We start from the raw sequence: 21,352 nt of genomic DNA on the forward strand, positions 1-21,352 counted from the left end.
AAATGATGAGAATTACTTTGGGGTTAAAATGGTGTTTGTATATTTTTAATGCCAATTAGTGTGTGAAATTAGTGCAAGCATGACATTTTTAAGTGTGTTGTAGAATTGTTATTGGGATTGTTTCTTCAATTAAAAAGCTGCAAAAGGTGAAGTATAAGAAAGTGTACCTTTTTTTTTAAAGTTCTCATACAATCTTAGGACCCTTAGGGAAGAAGCAGACAACAATGTTTAAAAAAAATAAAGGTAGAACAGATTATATTTCATACTTTAAGTATGTATGAATGAGGTTTATGAACTTCATAGTTCATAAACTGTGAACTTAAATTTACATTTTAGCTACTTTTCAGCTTCTTCTGGGAAATACTAAGAAAATCTGACTATAAAAGTCATTGAATTTTGCTTCTCTTTGAACAGAACCAAACTACATGCTTTGTAATTTAATGATTTTTCTGACTGCCATTAATAAAATGGTAAAGTGTTAGATTGCTGCATGTAGAAGAATGTCTGGTTTTTCTTCCTCAAACTTAAAGAACAAGAAAATTTTAATTTCTGAATGAAATGGTGATGTCATAAAACTTGAAAAAAATATCATAAGCTACATATACAGTGTTTTTAAAACTAACTTTCTGCTTGTGGTACTGTTTGTTGTTTTTAAACTTTCAGTTTTAAAAAAATGTCAGAGGAGTAGTTCCATTCCAGGGAAAATGGGTCATTTATTTCTGCCAGCTATTGATTGATTCACAAATCTCTCTTTTTTTCATTGAAAGAAGTAATGCATGAATCAAGTGAAAAGAAAAGATAGTACAAGTGAAGAAATATAGTCTACCTTTCATGAATCCAGCCCGATGTCCTCAGTGGCAACTGACAGATTTCATCCACCTTCTCAGCAATGACAGTAAACAGCATCTTTCTTTAAAACTCTTCTTATTCTTGCTGCTTTTTTTTTTTTTTGCTATTCTTATCTTTGTTTTCTGACATCTTCTTTGCTCTTATTTCTCTCATTAGATCAAAGAATACCTTGTCTACACTGGCTCGAGTTTTGGCAGATGTCTCTACATACTGGACACCCAACTCTTCTGCTTTACTTCTGAACTTTTCCATGGGTATGGGTCTTCCCTCTTCCAAGTCAGATTTGTTTCCCATTGCAAGCAAAGGAATTTTATCTTCTTCAGCCTTAACATGCAGAATCTGTCCTCTGAATTCTGCTGTGGCTGTAAAGGATTCATGTTCTGTTATGGAGAAGACTAAGAGAAACCCCTCCGCATTATGGACATAGTTGTCTCGAATAGCTGCATAATCTTCTTGTCCAGCTGTGTCCAGAATGTCTGTCTGCACTTCTTCTCCATCAAGAAGCACATGCTTTCTATAGCTGTCAGCTTTAGTAGGTTCATAGTCTTCTACAAACTCATCATACATGAACTGAAGGGTAAGTGCAGATGTGCCCACCCCTCCACTACCAACCATGATCACTCTGTGAAGAAGTAATGATCTCTGGTTCTTATTCTTGTTTGCAGCCATTGCACTTGTTGTCTAGGGTTGCTGAGTACTGTCCAAGGAGGGGCTGAAGAAGGTAGTTGAAATGTTACTTCAATTTCTTCAGGAAAGATGAATAACACAACTCATAACACAATAAATAACAATAATTAAAAACACAATAAATAACAATAATTAATAACACAATAAATAACACAAATTTGTACCTTCCTCTCTTAATGAGACCTGGACCTGAGAATGTCCAGCCCACTCCTGCTCCACTTCTTTTCCTTCTCCTTCTGAGCCCCAACCCATCCATCCCTTACACCTGGGTGCTTTTAAATTTCCCCTTCCTCCTCCCCTGCCAGGAAGCGGGCCACCCTCTTCCACCGCAGCTGCCTCTTCAGTATTGTCATTGAGCTGCACAGGCACTATTTTCTTTTTTTTTTGAAAAATGATTTAAAACATTTTAAATTATTTTACTATTAATTTATGCAATAAAACAAGCATTTCTATAACATAGTATAATTTTTCTAACTAAATTTATTTATTCTCAATTTTAAACATTCACTTCAACAAAATTTAAAATTTAAAATTTTCTCCCAATATGCCCCCTTCTCCCACCCCAGGACAGCATATGTTGTGGTTACCCTTTCCTCCAATCTACCCTCCCTTCTTTAACCTCTCCCCATCTCCTTCCCTTCTATTTTTCTGTAGAGTACAATAGATTTCTATATCCCATTGCCTATATATTATATTTCCTAATTGCCTGTAAAAATAATTTTTAACATTGATTTTTAAAGCTTTGAGTTCCACTTTCTTTCCCTTCCCCTCTCCCTACCCACTCTCATTTAGAAGGGCAGCAGTTTTATATAGGTTACACATGCATAGTCATGCAAAATACTTCTATGACAGTCATGTTGTGAAAGACTATATTTCCTTCTATCCTGTCTCACCCTCCATTTATTCTATTATCTCCTTTGATCGGTCCCTCTGCAAAAAGATTTGTTTCCAATTACCCTTTCTGCTGTCCCTTCTATTATTCCCCCTCTCTTTTCCCCTTCCTATCTGCTTTCCTATAGAGTAAGATAAACTTCTATACCCAATTGAGTGTGTATGTTATTCCCTCTTGAAGCCAAATCCAATGAAACTAAGGCTCACTTATTCTGTCTCACCATTTTCCTCTTTGCTTCCATTATAAAAACTCTTTCTTGCCTCTTTTGTATGAGATGATTTCCTACATTCTAGTTTTCCCTTTTTCTTTCTCCCAGTACATTTCTCTCAACACAGTTTTATTTTTTAGATATCATCCCTTCATATTCAGCTGACACTGTTCACTCTCCTTCCCTTCCTCCCTCCCTCCCTCCTTCCCTCTCTCTCTCTTCTCTGTATACACACACACACACACACACACACACACACACGATATTTTATATAATAATATTTTAAAATTATCTCTCCAACTACCCTAATACTGAGAAAGGTCTCATGAGTTTAAAATATCACCTTTCCATGTGGGATTGTAAACAGTTCAACTTCAATAAGTCCTTTATGGTTTTTCTTTCCTGTTTACCTTTTCATGCTTCCTTTGATTCTTGTATGGGAAAGTCAAATTTTCTATTCAGCTCTGGTCTTTTCAACAAAAATGCTTGGAAGTCCTCTATTTCATTGAAATTCCATTTTCCCCTGAATCATTATACTCAGCTTTGCTGGGTAGGTGATTCTTGGTTTTAATTCTAGCTCCTTTGACCTCTGGAATAACATATTTCATGCTCTCTGATCCCTTAGTGTTGAAGCTGCTAAATCTTCTGTTGTCCTGATTGTGTTTCTACAATACTTGAACTGTTCCTTCCTGGCTCCTTGTAATGTTTTCTCCTTAATCTGGGAACTCTGGAATTTGACTACAATATTCCTAGGAGTTTTCCTTTTCTGATCTCTTTTGCGGGGTGATCAGTGGATCCTTTCCATTTCTATTTTACCCTCTGGTTCTAGAACATCAGGGCAGTTTTTATTGATAATTTCTTGAATGATGATATCTAGGCTCTTTTTTTGATCATGGCTTTCAGGTAGTTCAACAATTTTAAAATGATCTCTCCTGGATTCATTTTCCATGTCAGTTGTTTTTCTAATGAGATATTTCACATTGTCTTCTATTTTTTCATTCTTTTAGTCTTGTTTTTACATTTTTTTTATTTCTCATACACCATTAGCTTCTATTTGCTCCATTCTAATTTTTAAGAAATCATTTTCTTCAGTGAGCTTTTGGACCTTCTTTTCTATTCGGCCCACTGTGCTTTTTAAGTCATTCTTCTCCTCACTGGCTTTTTGGACCTCTTTTACCCTCTGGGTTAGTCTAATTTTAAAGGTGTCATTTTCTTTTCCTTTAGCAAGCTGTTGACTCACTTTTCATAATTTTCTTGCATCACTCTCACTTCTTTTCCCAATTTATCCTCTACTTCTCTTACTGGATTTTCAAAATCCTTTTTGAGATCTTCCATGGGCTGAGGCCAATCCATATCTTTCTTGATGGCTTTGGATGCAGGATCCTCAACTTTATTGTGTTCTTCTGGTAGTATGCCCTCATCTTCCTCATCATCTACGACATAAGAAAATACCTTTCCTTTAGAAAGTAAGAATCTATAGTTTATTATTTTCCGCCCCTATTTGCTCATCTTCCCAGTCAGTCACTTGACCTTTGAGTTTAAGTGGAGGGCTCCAACAGGAGCCTTTGCTTCAGCAGCAGCCACCCTGGGATGGCTGCAGAGCTGGGGTGGGACTGTGGCTGGTCCCAACCATGCTCTCCTCCCAGACAGGTGAGAGACCCTTTCCACTGACCTTCTAAGCTGTCTTTGACATTTGTGGGTTGAGAAGTCTGAAAACCACTGCAACCACCAGTAATTTATTTCCCTAAAGCCCTCTCCAGCTCCATCCACTTCAGTGCAGTCCACATCAAACTGTGCTCCTTTTCCAGTCTAGTATGATTGACCCTTTCTGTCCATCTTCCAGATTGTCTTGGGCTGGAAATTTGTTTCAGTCTGTATTTTGTGACTTCTGCTGCTCTAGAATTTATTTAGAGTAATTTTTATAGGTTTTTGAGAAATTTTGGGGGAAAGCTCAAGTAAGTCCCTGTTTCTACTCTGCCATCTTATCTCCACCCACCCCATAGTATAATTTAAAAAATATATTGCACATGAAACTGTAAATCTATTTTGTACAACTTGCTTTTCCTTTTAAATATATAATAAGGCTATCATGTAAATTATTTTTTCTATTTGCTGTTAACCTCACCCCAGCCCCACCTAGGAATGGCTACCATGAGACCCAACTATGTGTACATTTGTAAAATCATTCTATACATACTTCTATTAATTAGTTCTTTCTCTTCGTATGACTTTTGTAGTTAATTTGGGTATTTATAGTAGTCACAATGACTTCTTCACTCAAAGTTGTTCTGAGAACAATAGTGTTGTTACTGTATACAACTGTATACTGTTGATTATTTAGTCAAGTATACCCATGTTTTTCTAAGATCATTGAGGTTATCAATTTTTATAGCACAGTAGTATTCCATCACAATGAAATACCACAACCTGTTCAGCAATTACCCAGTTGATGGGCATTCATACAATTTCTAATTCTTAGCCATCACAAAGAGAGCTGCTAGTTTCCTCCATTCCATTTCTCCCTTTCTCCTCCCAATATATTCCTCTCTCACCCCTTAATTTTATTTTTTTAGATATGATCCCTTCCTATCCAACTCATGCTATGCTGTGTGTGTGTGTGTGTGTAATCCCACCAACTACCCAGATATCACATTATCTCTCATAAAAGAAGCAAGAAAAAGCCTTTTCTTTTTTTAAAAAAATTATATTTATTTATTTTTTAAAGGTATTAAATGATTTTATTTTTTTCTCTCTCTTTTTAAATTAATTAATTTATTTAACTTTTAACATTCATTTTAACAAAATTTTGGGTTCCAAATTTTCTCCCCTTTCCCCCGCCCCAAACACCAAGCATTCTAATTGCCCCTATGACCAATCTGCTCTCTCTTCTATCATCCCTCTCTGCCCTTGTCTCCATCCTCTCTTTTGTCCTGTAGGGCCAGATAACTTTCTATACCCCTTTATCTGTATTTCTTCTTTCCTAGTGGCAAGAACATTACTCGACAGTTGTTCCTAACACTTTGAGTTCCAACTTCTTTACCTCCCTCCCTCCCCACCCCTTCCCTTTGGAGGGCAAGCAATTCAATATAGGCCAAATCTGTGTAGTTTTGCAAATGACTTCCATAACAGTTGTGTTGTATAAGACTAACTATATTTCCCTCCATCCTATCTTGTCCCCCATTACTTCTATTCTCTTTTGATCCTGTCCCTCCCCATGAGTGTCCACCTCAAATTGCTCCCTCCTCCCCATGTCCTCCCTTCCATCATCCCCCCCCCCACCCTGCTTATCCCCTTATCCCCCACTTTACTGTATTGTAAGACAGGTTTTCATACCAAGATGAGTGTGCATTTTATTCCTTCCTTTAGTGGAATGTGATGAGAGTAAGCTTCATGTTTTTCTCTCACCTCCTCTCTTTATCCCTCCACTAATAAGTCTTTTGCTTGCCTCTTTTATGAGAGATAATTTGCCCCATTCCATTTCTCCCTTTCTCCTCCCAATATATTTCTCTCTCACTGCTTGATTTCATTTTTTTAAGATATGAGCCCATCCTTTTCAATTCACTCTGTGCACTCTGTCTCTATGTGTGTGTGCGTGTGCGTGTGCGTGTGTGTGTGTGTGTGTGTGTGTGTGTGTGTGTGTGTGTGGGTAATCCCACCCAGTACCCAGATACTGAAAAGTTTCAAGAATTACAAATATTGTCTTTCCATGTAGGAATGTAAACAGTTCAACTTTAGTAAGTCCCTTATGACTTCTCTTTGCTGTTCACCTTTTCATGCTTCTCTACATTCTTGTGTTTGAAAGTCAAATTTTCTTTTCAGCTCTGGTCTTTTCATCAAAAATGCTTGAAAGTCCTCTATTTCATTGAAAGACCAATTTTTCCCCTGAAGTATTATGCTCAGTTTTGCTGGGTAGGTGATTCTTGGTTTTAGTCCTAGTTCCTTTGACTTCTGGAATATCCTATTCCATGCCCTTTGATCCCTTAATGTAGAAGCTGCTAGATCTTGTGTTATCCTGATTGTATTTCCACAATACTTGAATTGTTTCTTTCTAGCTGCTTGCAATATTTTCTCCTTGACCTGGGAACTCTGGAATTTGGCCACAATGTTCCTAGGAGTTTCTCTGTTTGGATCTCTTTTAGGCAGTGTTCTGTGGATTCCTTGAATATTTATTTTGCCCTCTGGTTCTAGAATCTCAGGGCAGTTTTCCTTGATAATTTCATGAAAGATGATGTCTAGGCTCTTTTTTTAATCATGGCTTTCAGGCAGGCCTTTAATTTTTAAATTGTCTCTCCTGGTTGTATTTTCCAGGTCAGTTGTTTTTCCCATGAGATATTTCACATTATCTTCCATTTTTTCATTCTTTTGGTTTTGTTTTGTGATTTCTTGGTTTCTCATAAAGTCATTAGCCTCCATCTGTTCCATTCTAATTTTGAAAGAACTATTTTCTTCAGTGAGCTTTTGAACCTCCTTTTCCATTTGGTTAATTCTGCTTTTGAAAGCAGTCTTCTCCTCATTGGCCTTTTGAACCTCTTTTTCCCAATTGAGTTAGCCTATTTTTCAAGGTGTTATTTTCTTCAGCATTTTTTTGGGTCTCCTTTAGCAGGGTGCTGACCTGCTGTTCATGCTTTGACTGCATGTCTCTCATTTCTCTTCCCAGCTTTTCCTCCACCTCTCTAACTTGATGTTCAAAATCCTTTTTGAGCTCTTCCATGGCCTGAGCTAATTGAGTGGGCTGCGATACAGAAGCCTTGACTGCTGTGTCTTTCCCTGATGGTAAACATTGTTCTTCCTCATCAGAAAGGAAGGGAGGAAATACCTGTTCACCAAGAAAGTAACCTTCTATAGTCTTATTTTTTTTCCCTTTTCTGGGCATTTTCCCAGCCAGTGACTTGACTTCTGAATATTCTCTCCACACCCACTTTGCCTCCAGATCCTCCCAGCCAGTGCTTGGGGTCTGAGATTCAAATGCTGCTTCCCAGCCTCAGGGCTTTGGGTGGGGGCAGGGCTGCTATTCAGTGTGAGATTAAGTTCACGTGCTCAGGTGGGGGCAGGGCTGCCTCACAGGCTCTGTTCCCTCAGGGGGTTTATGCAGAGACCTTCAACAATGGATCCAGGCTCCTGCCTGCTTGGGGAGCCCTGGTCTGCTCCCACCTCTGCTGGTGCCTCCAGAGGGGGCCTGAGTTATGGGGGCACCCCACTCCCCTCTCGACCCGCCAAAGAGACCATCTCACCAACCCCAATCACCTGTGGGTGGAGGGACCCACACGGCCGCTGGAGATCCCGTCCTTGAAGCCCTCTCGGATCTGCTCCTCTCGGTGCCGCTGCAGCAGGGCTGTGCTTGGCTCTCCATCAGCGGTGCAAAGGACCTTTTGCGAGAGGTTTGAAGGTCCCTCTGGAACAGAAATCTCCTTCGCTCCAATGTTCTGTGGCCTCCGGTGCTGCAGAATTCTCAGTGAGTTGCTATTTACAGATGTTCTATGGGTTGTGGGTTCGGAGGTATGTGTATGTGCGTCTTTCTACTCCACCATCTTGGCTCCACCCCCGAAAAAGCCTTTTCAATGGAGGGAAAAAGGGGGGAGGTGAGAGGGAAAAAGTGAAGCTTACTCTCATCCCATTTGGCTCAAGGAAGGAATAACATGCACACTCAATTTGGTATGAAAACCTGTCTTACAGTACAGGAAAGTAGGGGAGAAGTGAATAAGAAGGGTGGGGGGATGAGGTAAGGGAGGGCAAATGGAAGGAGGGATCAATTAGAAGTAAACACTCTTGGGGAAGGACAAGGTCAAAAGAGAGAATAGAAGAAATGGGGGTCAGGAGAGGATGGAGGGAAATATAGTTAGTCTTACACAACATGACTATTATGGAAGTCATTTGCAAAAGCACACATATATAGCCTGTATTGAATTGCTTGCCTTCCTAGTGAGGATGTGTGGGGAGGGAGGAAGGAAGAGAAGTTGGAATTCAAAACTTTAGGAACAAATACTGAGTATTATTCCTGCATACAACTGAGAAACAAGAAATACAGGTAATGGAGTATAGAAATTTATCTTGCCCTACAGGACAAAAGAGAAGATGGGGATAAGGGAAGGGAGGTGTGTTAGAAGGGAGGGCAGATTGGTGGAAGCGGTAATCAGAATGCTCAACATTTTGGGGTGGGGTGAGGGGAGAGATAGGGAAAAAATTTGGAACACAAAATGTTGTGGAAATGGATGTGGAAATCGAGCATACTTGCAATAGCAAGAGCAGAGAATGTGGTCTGAGAGGGGACAGTGTCAGGAAACAAAGTATTTCTTTAAAATTTTCTGACTCTATAGTGTTAGTGCCAAAAATGCCTGGAGTGTCAACAAAAGAAAGTACTCTCCCATTCCACCTGGTCCTGAATTTCCTGCAGAGATTGGTGACTGACATCCTGAACATGGGCTCAAACTCTCTACTAGTCAGGATGGTGTTTCCTATTGCACTTTTCCCAGCCCTGTCTTCCTTATGAGGACAGTCCTGAGATATGACTCCTTTGATTTTCCTCCACTGTTTTCTGGGTGTATAGGAAAAAAATCCCATCAAGAAAGAAGAATGAATGACTAGGTTATCTAATTAAAGCCTTGCAAAGAGCCCTGTAAAAAATATCTGAACAAATTCAATTCAACTAGAATTGATTAGCAACCATGCTTATAGGGAAGACAGAGACACATCTTCTTCTAACTCTTCCTTCTTTTTAAAAATTTGGTTCTGCTTTAGCTTCCATGTGTTTCCTTTTGCTTTTCGTATTTTCCCTTTTGCTCCTGATACAGTTCATTTTCCTTCTCCAAGGAAAGTCTCTGTCCTCGGGGAGAATTCTACCAAATGCAAATTCAGCATAAACCATTTAAGACTGGAAAACTGTTCCAAGCCTAGGAGTTTTAATGGGCTGCCCACCGTGGGCCTGAATGAGGCATCAAAGTCATATGGCAGCTGAAAATAGGCTTGGAATATTAGGTTACTTAAATGGAATCATTATGGCCTATGTTTCTTAGCCAAGATGTCAGTTTTGTGCCATACAACAACTCTGTGAGGTATTAATTAGTACCTGGCTATAAGCTTAAGAGCAGAACTGTGGGATAAGAGAAAACATGCTGGTTTTGGTATCAGAAACATCTGGGTTCCAATCCTATGGGATAATGGGCAAAGTCCCTTAACCTCTTAGTTGCTGTTGTGTTTGTTCTTCATTCTTGAAGACCATGACATCAAGATGATGACATGATTTGCAGTGTACTCATAACAGATCCCTAAATTATAGGTGTCTTTATCCGAGTATCCATGACTTTGTGTGGTTGCTTTGAAAAACAAAAATGTGATAATTGCATTTTGACATAATTGGTTTCTTTGGTAATTCTGTGTTTTATTTTATGCATTTCACAACAGTATTCTGCAAAGGGATCCATAAGCTTCACTATATTGCAAAGGGATCCAGGACACAAAAAACTGTTAAAAACTTCTACTATTCACCATAAATTACAAAGGAGTCTCTACTCTCCACAGAAGTTTCCATCAGGAGAATTTCCCATGAAATTGTGATATTACTGGCCCAGAAGAAAAATAAAGCTTAATATGAGTTCAATTGTCTAAAAAAGGTAACAAAATCTTAGGCTGTATCAGTCAGAATACGATTGTTTTATTATGGAAGGTGACAGTACTACTTTGCATCAAACTAATTAGATCTCATGTTCAATCTCATATTCCAACTCAGGCCCCATGTTGTGAGGAGCGAGGAGAAATATCTAAGATTATATAATTCCTTGCCTCTTCCACCATTAGACGAATGAGGAAACATAGCCCTACAGTGATTAAATGACTTGCCCAAAATCAGGAAGGCCAAAAGAAAGAGCATCAGAATTTGACTCTAAATCAGGGGTGGGGAACCTGTCACCATAAGACCACATTTGTCCTATTAGATCCTTAAGTACAGCCTTTTGAGTGAATCTACATTTCACAGAACAAATCCTTTTATTTTTATTCATAGATTTTTGTTCATCTTCTACAGTTTTATTGTATTTTTAAAAATGAACATATTTAAAATATCCAAGAACAAATTAAGTTTCAGCAAGAATATCCTCCCAGATTGGTCAGCACAATTAGAACATTCATAAGTCACAAGGACTTAATTGATGGCTGCCGTGCTCATGATTTAGTTCTAATTTCCCCCACCTGAATGGTGCCACTACCACATGAGACGGGTTGGTGAAAGTTTGTGGTGCTCAAGTACTCAATTCTGTTATAGCTTTTGGCAATGGTGCACCGTGTTTCTGTTTACAGGGGAATTTATGAATAATCAACAGTATTTTTATTTCTGTCTGCTCAATAGTCCATCACTTCAAAGCAGACCAAGAGAATGCTGATGGAAGAAAATAGATATTTTAAAAAAAGGATCGGTAATTGCAATAGTATCTTGTTTCTGCCAAAGATAAGATGATTTGCTTGCTTTGTGATACCACAGTATTAGCATTAAAGAAATTTAATGCTCCTCAGCGTCCTATGATTCAGAAGGACCTCAAATATTTTAAATTTGAGGGAGAGGCATGAAAGGTTGTATTAGAGAAATTAAAAGATGAAAAGCAAAAGCAAAGACAATCCTTTCAAGCATCAATAATACCTGGAAATAATGGGACTGACACGGCTTTTATATACTTGAGTTTATATACTTGAGAGAAAAGGGAAGCCATTCAGTGATGTAGGAATTGTGAAGTAATGTATTGCTGAAGCTGTAGGATGTTTAGACCACCATAATATTTCAAAAGTGCAAACAATTACCTCTTTTAAGGAGAACCAAAACTGATTGGCAGCATAAATTAGCCTTCCACTTACCAGAATGAGTTCAGGAAATACTTCACCAGGAAAATATGTACTATTCATTCACTTTAGATGAATCAGTTGATACTACTGACTTGGTGCAGGTTTTCTACTTCATTTGGTTCATAGCAGATGATTTTCTTTGCTACAGAGTTACTTGCTTTGGGCAGTCTGTGTTCTGCTTGAACACAGGTAATAGATAATCTTCAGCAATTTTCCAGATAAATGTTGTGAATTTGCAATAAATTTGGTAAATTTAGGGAGTGTATGTACAGACTGCACTTTCCATGGCAGGAAAACATGGAAGGTTTATTGCACAGATAAAACAAGTGTCAGTAGATCCAGATGTTCTTTCTTTTCATTGTATCTTACATTAGCAAAATCTCTGGGCTAAAGCTACTATTTTACGTGACACTTTGCAACAAGTTAAAAGTGTTGTTAACTATATTTGTGCAAATGCAACATGGCATCCTCAGTTTTGTAACATGCTAAAGTTGAATATTGAGGTTTTCTCTGTGGATTGGCCGTACCATTCTCAAGTGTGTTTGTCTGTTATAGGGATAAGTGTTAGCCCAAATTTGATCTCTGAGAAAAGAGATGGTTAAATTTTGTGAAGAACAGAATTAGCAATGAGAATTATTGAAGGAAGAGTTATATGGGAATGCTGAATTTCTATGTGATATAATTTCAAATCAAAACAACTTGAATATTTCTTTGCAAGGTAAAACTAAGTCTATATATAATATGAGATAGGAAATCCAAGCACTTTGAAAAAAAGCTATATTTTTTTCAAAGCACTTCGTCAGAAGGAAATTTTGGAGGAGTGTTTCCCCACTGAACCCCAGTGAAAAGAATTCACTGAAGAGTTCTTTAAAATAGAAAATTGGATGAATGGAAAAGGAAGTACAAAACCTAACTGGAGAAAATAACTCCTTGAAAGGAACAATTGGGCAAATGGAAAAGGAGATGCAAAAGTTAACTGAAGAAAACAATTTACTACTCTATGTGACATCTAGGGGATGCCCATCAATACGGCAATGGCTGAACAAGTTGTGGTATATGAATGTAATGGAATACTATTGTGCTATAAGAAATGATGAACAGGAAGACTTCAGAGAGGCCTGGAAGGACTTATATGAACTGATCCTGAGTGAAAGGAGCAGAACCAGGAGAACTTTGTTCACAGCAACAATCGCAATGGGCAAGAACTTTTTCTTGTAGACTTTGTCCTTCACAGCAATGCAAGGGCCTAAAAAATTTTCAGTGGACTCTTGAGGCAAAATGTCTTCCATACCCAGAGAAAGAACTATGGAATCTGAATGCAAAATGAAGCAGACCATTTTTTCTTGTATTATGGTTTGTTTTGTTTTATGGTTTCTCTCATTCACTATAATTCTTCTATGCAACATGGCTAAGGTGAAAATATATTTAATAAGAATGTATGTGTAGAACCTGTGTAAGATTGCACGCTGTCTCAGGGAGGAAGAGGAAAGGGTTGAAGGAAGGAGAGAGAGGGAGGGCCAAAAATCTAAGGTGCATGGAAGTGATTGTAGAAAACTGAAAAATAAATTAACTTAAAAAATTAACAAATAGTTTTCATTTTTTGAAATTATTAAGTAGGTAGTTGTTAGATTTTTACAAAATAATGTGCCTTCTTTTGTATATCAAATTATGCTTTCTTGAACGAGACCTTATTTGATTGAGACTAAATATTAATGTTGCCTTCCAAGATGGAAAGTTTCCCCACCGCTGACCTAATGTATTCCATTGATCTACCTCTCTGTTTCTTAGCAGTATGAAATAGCTTGATGGCTGTTGCTTTATAACATAGCTTTATATGTGGTATGGATAGACCATCTTCCTTTACATTTTTTTCATTAATTCCCTTGATATTCTTGACCTGTTGTAATTCCAGATAAATTTTGTTATGATTTTTGGTAGTTTGATTGGTATGGCACTGAATAAGTAAATTAATTTAGGTAGAATTGTCATTTTTATTATTTTAGCTCAGCCTATCCTTGAACAACTGATATTTTCCTCCTTATTTAGATCTGACTTTGTGTTTATTTTACTCGTGTTCATATAGTTCCTGTGTTTGCCTTGGAAGGTAGACTTTGATATGTTTTTATATTCTCTACAGATATTTTACATGAAATTTCTCTTTCTATCTCTTGCTGCTGGGCTTTGTTATTAATACATAGAAATGCTGATGATTTATTTGGGTTTATTTTATAGCCTGCAACTTTGCTAAAGTTTTTTTATTATTTCAAATGGGTTTTTACTTGATTCTCTATGATTCTGTAAGTATTTCATCATATCACCTACAAAGAATGATTACTTTATTTTCTCATTGCCTATTTTAATTCTTTCAATTTCTTCTTCTTCTTTTAATCCTAAACCTAACATTTCTAATACAATAATGAATAAGAGTGGTGAGAATGGACATCATTGTTGCACTCATCATCTTATTGAGAAAATGTCTAGCTTATCCCCTTTATATATAATGCTCACTAATGGTTTTCGATAGATAATACTTATAATTGTAAGGAAAACTCCATTTATTCCTGTGCTCTCTAGTGTTTTTAATGGGATTGGGTGCTGTCTTCTGTAAAAATGTTTTCCTGCACCTATTGAGATAATTACATGATTTCTGTTAGTTTTATTATTGATATGGTCAATTATGGTGATAGTTTTCTTAATATTGAACCCTGCATGACTGGTATAAATTCCTGGTCATAATGAATTTTCCTCATGATAATTTGCTCTAATCACTATGCTAATATTTTATTTAAAATTTTTGCATTAATATTCGTTAAGGAAATTTCTCTATAATATTATTTCTCTGTTTTGGCTCTTCCTGGTTTAGATATCAGCCACATATTTGTATCATACAAAGAATTTCGTAGGAATTCATTTTTGCCTATTTTTCCAAATAGTTTATATATTGTTGGAATTAATTGTTCTTTAACTGTTTGGAATAATTCATTTGGAAATCTGTCTGTCCTTGAAAATTCTTTCTTAGGGAGCTAATTGACATCTTATTCAATTTCTTTTTGTGAAATGGGGTTAAGTATTTTATTTCTTCTTCTATTAATCTGGGCAATTTCATTTCTGTAAATATTTATGCATTTCACATAGATCGTCAGATTTATTGGCACACTTTTGGGCAAAATAACTCCTAATTATTGTATTAATCTCCTCTTCATTCATAGTGAATATACCCTTTTCATTTTCGATATTAGTAATTTGCTTTTCTTCTTTCTTTTATAAAATTAAATCAACAAAAGGCTTATCTATTTTATTGGTATTTTTGTTGTTGTTGTTCATAAAACCAGCTCTTAGTTTTATTTATTAGTTCAATAGTTTTCTTAATTTCAATTTTATTAACCTCTCCTTTGGATTTCAAAATTACTAATTTGGTTTTTAATTGCGGATTTTAAATTTGTTCTTTTTCTAGCTTTTTTAGTTACATGCCTAATTCATTGATCTCTTCTTTATCTTATTATGTAAGCATTTAGATATATAAAATTTTTGATATATTTGATTTTGGTATATTGTCTCATTATTGCCATTCTCTTTGATTAAGTTATTGATTGTTTCTATGACTTGTTGTTTGACCTTCTCCTTCTTTAGGGTTAGATTATTAACTTTCCACTTAATTTTTAATCTATCTTCTAGGGTCCTTTATTACATATAATTTTTATTGTATCGTGATGTGAAAAAGATGCTTTTACCATTTCTGCCTTTCTGCTTTTGATTATGAAGTTTTTATGTCCTAATGCATGGTCAATTTTTGTGTAAGTGCCACATACCATGCAGAAAAATGCATATCCCTTTCTATCTGCATTCCATTTTTTCCAGAGGCCTAGAATATCTAACTTTTCCATAATTCCATTCAGTTTCTTAACTTCTTTCTTGTTTATTTTGTGCTTAGATTTATCTAATTCTAAAAGGGGAACGTTGAGGATCCCGCTAGTATAGTTTTGCTATCTAATTCCTCCTGTAATTCTTTTGACTTTTTTAGAAATATGGATGCTATGCCATTTGGTACACATATGTTCAGTAATCATATTACTTCATTGCCTATGTACCTTTTTAACAAGACATAGTTTGCTCCCTTATCTCTTTTAATTAGACCTATTTTTGCTTTTACTTTGTCAGAGATTGATTGCTAGCCCTGCTTTTTTTTTTAACTTCAGTTGAAGCATAATATATTCTGCTCCAGCCTTTTACCTTTGCTCTATGTGTGTCACTTTGCTCTATGTGTTTCAAATGTGTTTCTTATACACAACATATTTTGGAATTTTGATTTTTCAATCACTTTGCTATCCACTTTTGTTTTGTGGGTGAGTTCACCTCTTTCACATTCACAGTTATGATTGTTGTGTATTCCCCTCTATTCTGTTTTTCCTCTGTTTATACTTCTATTTCATCTCTGTCTCTGTCTTTCGATCTCTGTCTCTCTCTTTGACTCTGCCCTTCATCAACAGCGATTTGCTTCTGATCACTTCCTCCCTCAATCTGCCCTCCCATCTATCATCCCTCCCTTTTTTTCTTGTCCCCCTCCACTCCTACTTCTCTGCATGGAAATATTGATTTATATACCCAACTGAGTGTATATGTTATTCCCTCTGAGTCAAATCTTATGAGAGTAAGGCGTAAACAATGTTCACTTCCTTCCCTCCTTTGCAATAGGTCTTTCATGCCTCTTCATGTGATACAATTTATCCCATTCTGCCTCTCCCATCCACTTTATCCCAGTGCAATTCTCTTTTTCACCCCATTATTTTTTATATCTTCACATCAAAATCAACTTATACCTGCATCCTTTGTCTATGTATACTTCTTCTAACTGTCCCAATAGAGACACATTCTTAAGAGTTACAAGTATCACCTTCCTGTGTAGAGATGTAAACAGTTTAACCTTATTAAATAACTTTTTTTCTTTCATGTTTACCTTTTTATTCTTTTGACTCTTGTATTTAAAATTGAATTTTCAGCTCTGGTCTACTCATCAGAAAAGTTTGAAAGACTCTTATTTCATTGAATATCTATTTCCTTTCATGAAAGATTATGCTCAGTTTGGCTAAGGAGTTGATCATTGTTTGTAATCCAATTTCCTTTGCCTTCCAGAATATCATATTCCCAGCCCTCTAATCCTTTAATATGTATGGGTGCTGTGAAATCCTATGTCATCCTGACTGTGACTATTTGATATTTGAATTGTTTCTTTTTGGCTACTTGCAGTATTTTCTATTTGACTTGAGAGTTTTGGAATTTGGTTATAACATTCCTGAGACTTTTCACTTAGGGATCTCTTTCAGGAGATGATTGGTGGATTCTTTCAGTTACTATTTTATCCTCTGGTTCTAGGATATCAGTGCAGATTTTCTTGATAATTTTTTGAAAGATGCTATCTATGCTCTGTTTTTTTTTTTTTATCATGCCTTTCAGGTAGCCTAATCATTCTCAAATTATGTCTCCTGGATGTATTTTCTGGATCAGCTGTTTTTCCAACGAGGTATTTTACATTTTCTTTTACTTTTTCATTCTTCTGATTTTGTTCAATTAATTTTTGATGTCTAATAGAGTTATTAACTTTCCCTTGTCCAACTTTAATTTTCAAGAAATTTTTTTCTTTTTTTTTTAGGAGGTGGGAGGCAAGTTTTTCAGGGTTATGTGATTTGCCCCAGGTCACACAGCTAGCAAGTTTCATGTGTCTGTAGCCAGATTTGAACTCAGGGCCTCCTGACTCCAGGATCAGTGCTCTATTCCCTGTGCCACATACCTTCCCCAAGACAAGATAAAACACCATGTCACATGCACAGGAGAACCTAGGAGAAGATTCAGAATATGTATAAATAACATTTCAAGAAAGCCTATACACTAAATACTATGTGCTATGTTGAAAGCTGTTCATTTTTTCCTTGCTTCCTTGTGGGTTTTCTCTTGTTCTGTGCTGTGCACTTCTTATTTTGTTCTTTTTTCCCTTCCTTCCCTCCAGCCCCAGAGTTCCAATTGAGCATGGATATGTTTATATATAGATATTGACATATACATACATACATACATACATACATACATATATAAATATATCCTTTCCCTAAGAGATTTTGCTCCTAATTTTGTATGTATGTTTGTGCATATCTCTTTTTCCCTATCTCTCCTACCTGCTACCTTGCCCTCCTATTACTTAACCTACCCCAGTTCCAGTGATCCTTCCCTTGTCCTCTCATTCCCCTAAATGTAAAGGCCCTTCCATATTCCCCTCAGCCTTCCCTTTAACGATCCCTACTTTATTTGTTCTCCTTCCTTATCCCCTTGGAGTTTAATTTCTAAGTTTAGAAGACTTTTATATTCTTTAATATGTATATGTGTTTTCTCCTCAACTCATCCCCGAAGAAAGTAGGTTTCCAGATCTAACAGCCCCTCTCCCTTATCTAATTCTTCTGTGTTGATTCTTCTTCTTGCACTTCATTTGGATAAGATAATTAACCTTTTAACTGTTCTTGAGCAGTTTTATTTTTTGAAGTCATTTCATATTGAGGTCTACTACACCAATCTTTCTTATAAACTATCGAATTGCTAGTAACTATCTTAAATATAGGTTTTACATTTTCCATACATCAAGGACAAACACTCTATCCTTATTTAGTTCCTTGTAGTTGGTCACTGTTATGTACTTTATATTTCTCTTGGATCTTGTATGTCAAGTCTTCTGTTGAGTTCAGGTTTTTTTTTTTTTTTAACAGATTCCTGAAAGTCTGACGGTTGATCAACTTTCCCCCCCAGGAGAGACAATATCAGAATTATTGGAATACCTGAAAGCCATTAACAAAAGGAAGACCTGAATAGAGTTACTTTCTTAAGTTAGCTTTTGTACCTCTTTTTCCATTTGGTCAGTTCTACTTTCTTAGGAATTGTTCTTTTCTGTGAATTTTTGTGCTTTCTTTACCAGGCTGTTGACTCTTTTTCTCAATTCTCTTGCATAATTCTCGTTCCTTTTCCTAAATTTTCTTCTATCTTTTGCATTTGATTTTTAAAATCCTTCTTGAACTCTTCCAGAAAACTTTCTGGGCTTGAGATCATTTCATATTTCTCTGAGGCATTTTCTATTCATTTTGACATTATTGTTATCTTCTGAGTTTGTATCTTGATTTCTCCATCACCATAGAAGCATTAGATGATCAGGGCCTCCCTCTCCTTCACTTTACAGCCTATTTCATGAATTTTAAAGATGAGCTCTGCTCCTGGGGTTGAGGGGGCATCATCCCAGGTTTTTTTCACAGAGTGCCAGAGATTTGGTCACTGGCTTGTTACATGGGGGCCTTAGGAGCTGAGGCTTGTCTGTTGGGTTGGAAGTGGGGCGTTGGTGGGTGTTGGCAGGGGGTGAGGGCCTCTGGGGCTGGCAATTCCCTCACTGCACTGTGGTCTCCTAGCCTAGTTGAGACTGTTGCAAAGCAGGGTGGGGAGGCAGTGAGGGTGGGGTTATCTGGTTCTGTCAGTTTGTGTGCTGAGCTGGGGCTGCATACTTCACAGCTGGCTGACTTGCTGCTGACCTGTGGTGTACCCATCCTGTGGCCTTGGGAGCTGATTTGGACTGGTGCTCAGAGCCTCCCACTAGCTTGCCTGAACAGCACCTGTGGTGGGCTGTACACCCCTTTTAGTCAAGTGAGACAAACCTTTCCTGCAGTTCTTCTACGTGATCTTAGGCTGGAAATTTGTTTCACTCCATCTTTTTGTGGGTTCTTTTCCTCCAGAATTCATTTTGAGGTTTGATTTAAAGTTGTTTTAAGAGCGCTCAGGCAAGTTTCATCCTTTTTCTCCACCATATTGGCCCTGCCTCAATTTCTCCCTAGTCATCTCTGGTTATCTTGGGGAAACCATTTAAATTATAATTAATGAAACTTCCCAGGAATGGTTCTGGTAGAGAGAGGGAGAGGTAACCACTCTCTTGTCCTTACAGGGCTGGGAGAAGGAAAGGTATTATTTTGGAAAGTATCTTTTACCTAAATTTCTACTTCTTTAAGAAATTATCATGCTCCTTCAATATGTCCTTTGTTGTACAGGATCAGAATTTCTTAATCGTTTTTGCCCATGTTCTGTTTTGGCATTCTGGTGAAACCTACGGATCCCTTATCAGAATAACATTTTTAAATACATAAAATAAAATACTTAAGATTATGATAGAAGTTAACTACATTAAAATAAAATTAATAAAATATTTTTTAAAAGAGTTCATTGATCTATGGTTAACAACCCCTGTGAGATGAAGCTGGGATAGAAGAGAAGTATTTAATTCAACAAACATTTATTAAGTTCCTTTTATGAGTTGCCTACTGAATTCCTTGGCTTCCTTTAAGTCCCAATTAAAATCACATCTTTTACTGGAAGCCTTCTTCATCCCCTCTTAATTCTAGTAACTTCCCTCTGCTAATTATTTCCTATTTATTCTGTATATAGCTTGTTTGCATATATTTGTTTGCATGTTGCTCCTCCCTCCCGCCCCCATTAGATTATAAATTCCTGGAAAGCAGGGACTGTCTTCTCCTCTTTTTCTATCCCCAACCCTCAGCACAATGCTTAACCTATAGTAGGTGCTTAAGAAACCTTTGTTAATTTCTAGGCCTCAGAGGTCAAAACAACACAAAAGAACAGTCTGACTTAAAGAAAGTTATATTTTGGAGTGGGAGGAATAACAGGAACACAGATAAGTAAAATGTATTTATGAAATTCCCCCAAAATTTTACTTTATTGTTTCTGTCTCCCTTTTTAATCTCTCACAGGCTTTCTCATTCAGAAGGGGTGCAAGACAGAGCCAAGTCTAGACAGGACTTTTTGTAAATGTCTAACCAGCTTGTGACAGAAAACATGGATATAATTTAGGGCCCTTTCAAAACTTCTGGAAGGTGTAAAATTTTCATCCTCACTACAAGAGAGAGAGTTGGTGTGGGAATGTGGGGGGTAAACCCAGTGTCCACATGATGAGAAGTTTCCCATGTCTCACAGAGCCTGCTGTGGATCATCAGCTGCTACAGACCCTGCTTAGGAATGAAAATCAGTGAGCCTTTCAATGTCTTTGCTTTCTCCTCCCTTCTTGTCTACAAGAAATGCTCTGAGAATCCTGTTCATGTATGTTGTTTGCATGTTTGGCGGGTAGCAGGAGAAGCATAATTTCTCATAATGGAAAAGTAGTTGAGAATAGAAAAGAAAAGAAAGTAGTAGCTTCTCAATGAAGAGGAGGTGAGTGTATCTGGTTTATGTTTATGTTCATTTCACACCTGATAAAACTCCAGTGATCTATGTCTTGCATGTTTGGATATGGAGGAGACAGTGGTGTATCTCTCTCTCTCTCTTTTGATGTTTTTCTTTTTATTCCTCCCCCCAACTTAATAATATTTCATTTTACATCTATAAAAAATCCGACAATCTATGTCTTGCATGTTTGTATACAGAGGAGTAACAGTGGTGGTGTACCTCAAGGGGTGGAGGTACAACCAATAGAAATGCAACAATTACCACATTTTACAGACTTATTAGTCAGGTTTAGCCTATGACTTCAAGAAACGCACCAGGAATAAACATTTTTCCAGGTGTGAAAGACAAAAAAAATAATTTTTAAAGTTGACCTGAGTGATGTCTCTAGGGGTGACTCAGATATTACATTCAGAGTTCTTCCAAATCCCTAGAATGGTTTCTAACATGTCTTCTTATATATTTTCCTAAAGGTTGTGGTATGAACTAAAACAAAAGTTTCAGATCTATAGTGAAACCCAAAATTTTGTGTGTGACTCTTACAGAATGCTGTTATAAGGGAAAATAGTTAGTGTTAAACCACAAGTTTCTAAAATAGAAAAAGGAGGCAATGGAGTTGTTGATAAAAATTCAGAATT

The 21,352-nt window shown here is 36.9% G+C and overlaps 1 protein-coding gene across 1 annotated transcript; it reads right to left on the reverse strand.

Annotated features, from left to right (window-relative positions):
* Positions 1-793: 793 nt before the first annotated feature.
* LOC140533050 (ras-related protein ralB-B-like) lies at positions 794-1,518 on the reverse strand. The gene has a single exon (XM_072652336.1). The coding sequence runs from the start codon at positions 1,516-1,518 to the stop codon at positions 925-927; it is 594 nt and encodes a 197-aa protein (XP_072508437.1). The 3' UTR covers positions 794-924.
* Between the last annotated feature and the right edge of the window lie 19,834 nt (positions 1,519-21,352).

This window comes from Notamacropus eugenii, chromosome 3 (assembly GCF_028372415.1).
Source record: "Notamacropus eugenii isolate mMacEug1 chromosome 3, mMacEug1.pri_v2, whole genome shotgun sequence".
NCBI classification, from domain to species: domain Eukaryota; kingdom Metazoa; phylum Chordata; class Mammalia; order Diprotodontia; family Macropodidae; genus Notamacropus; species Notamacropus eugenii.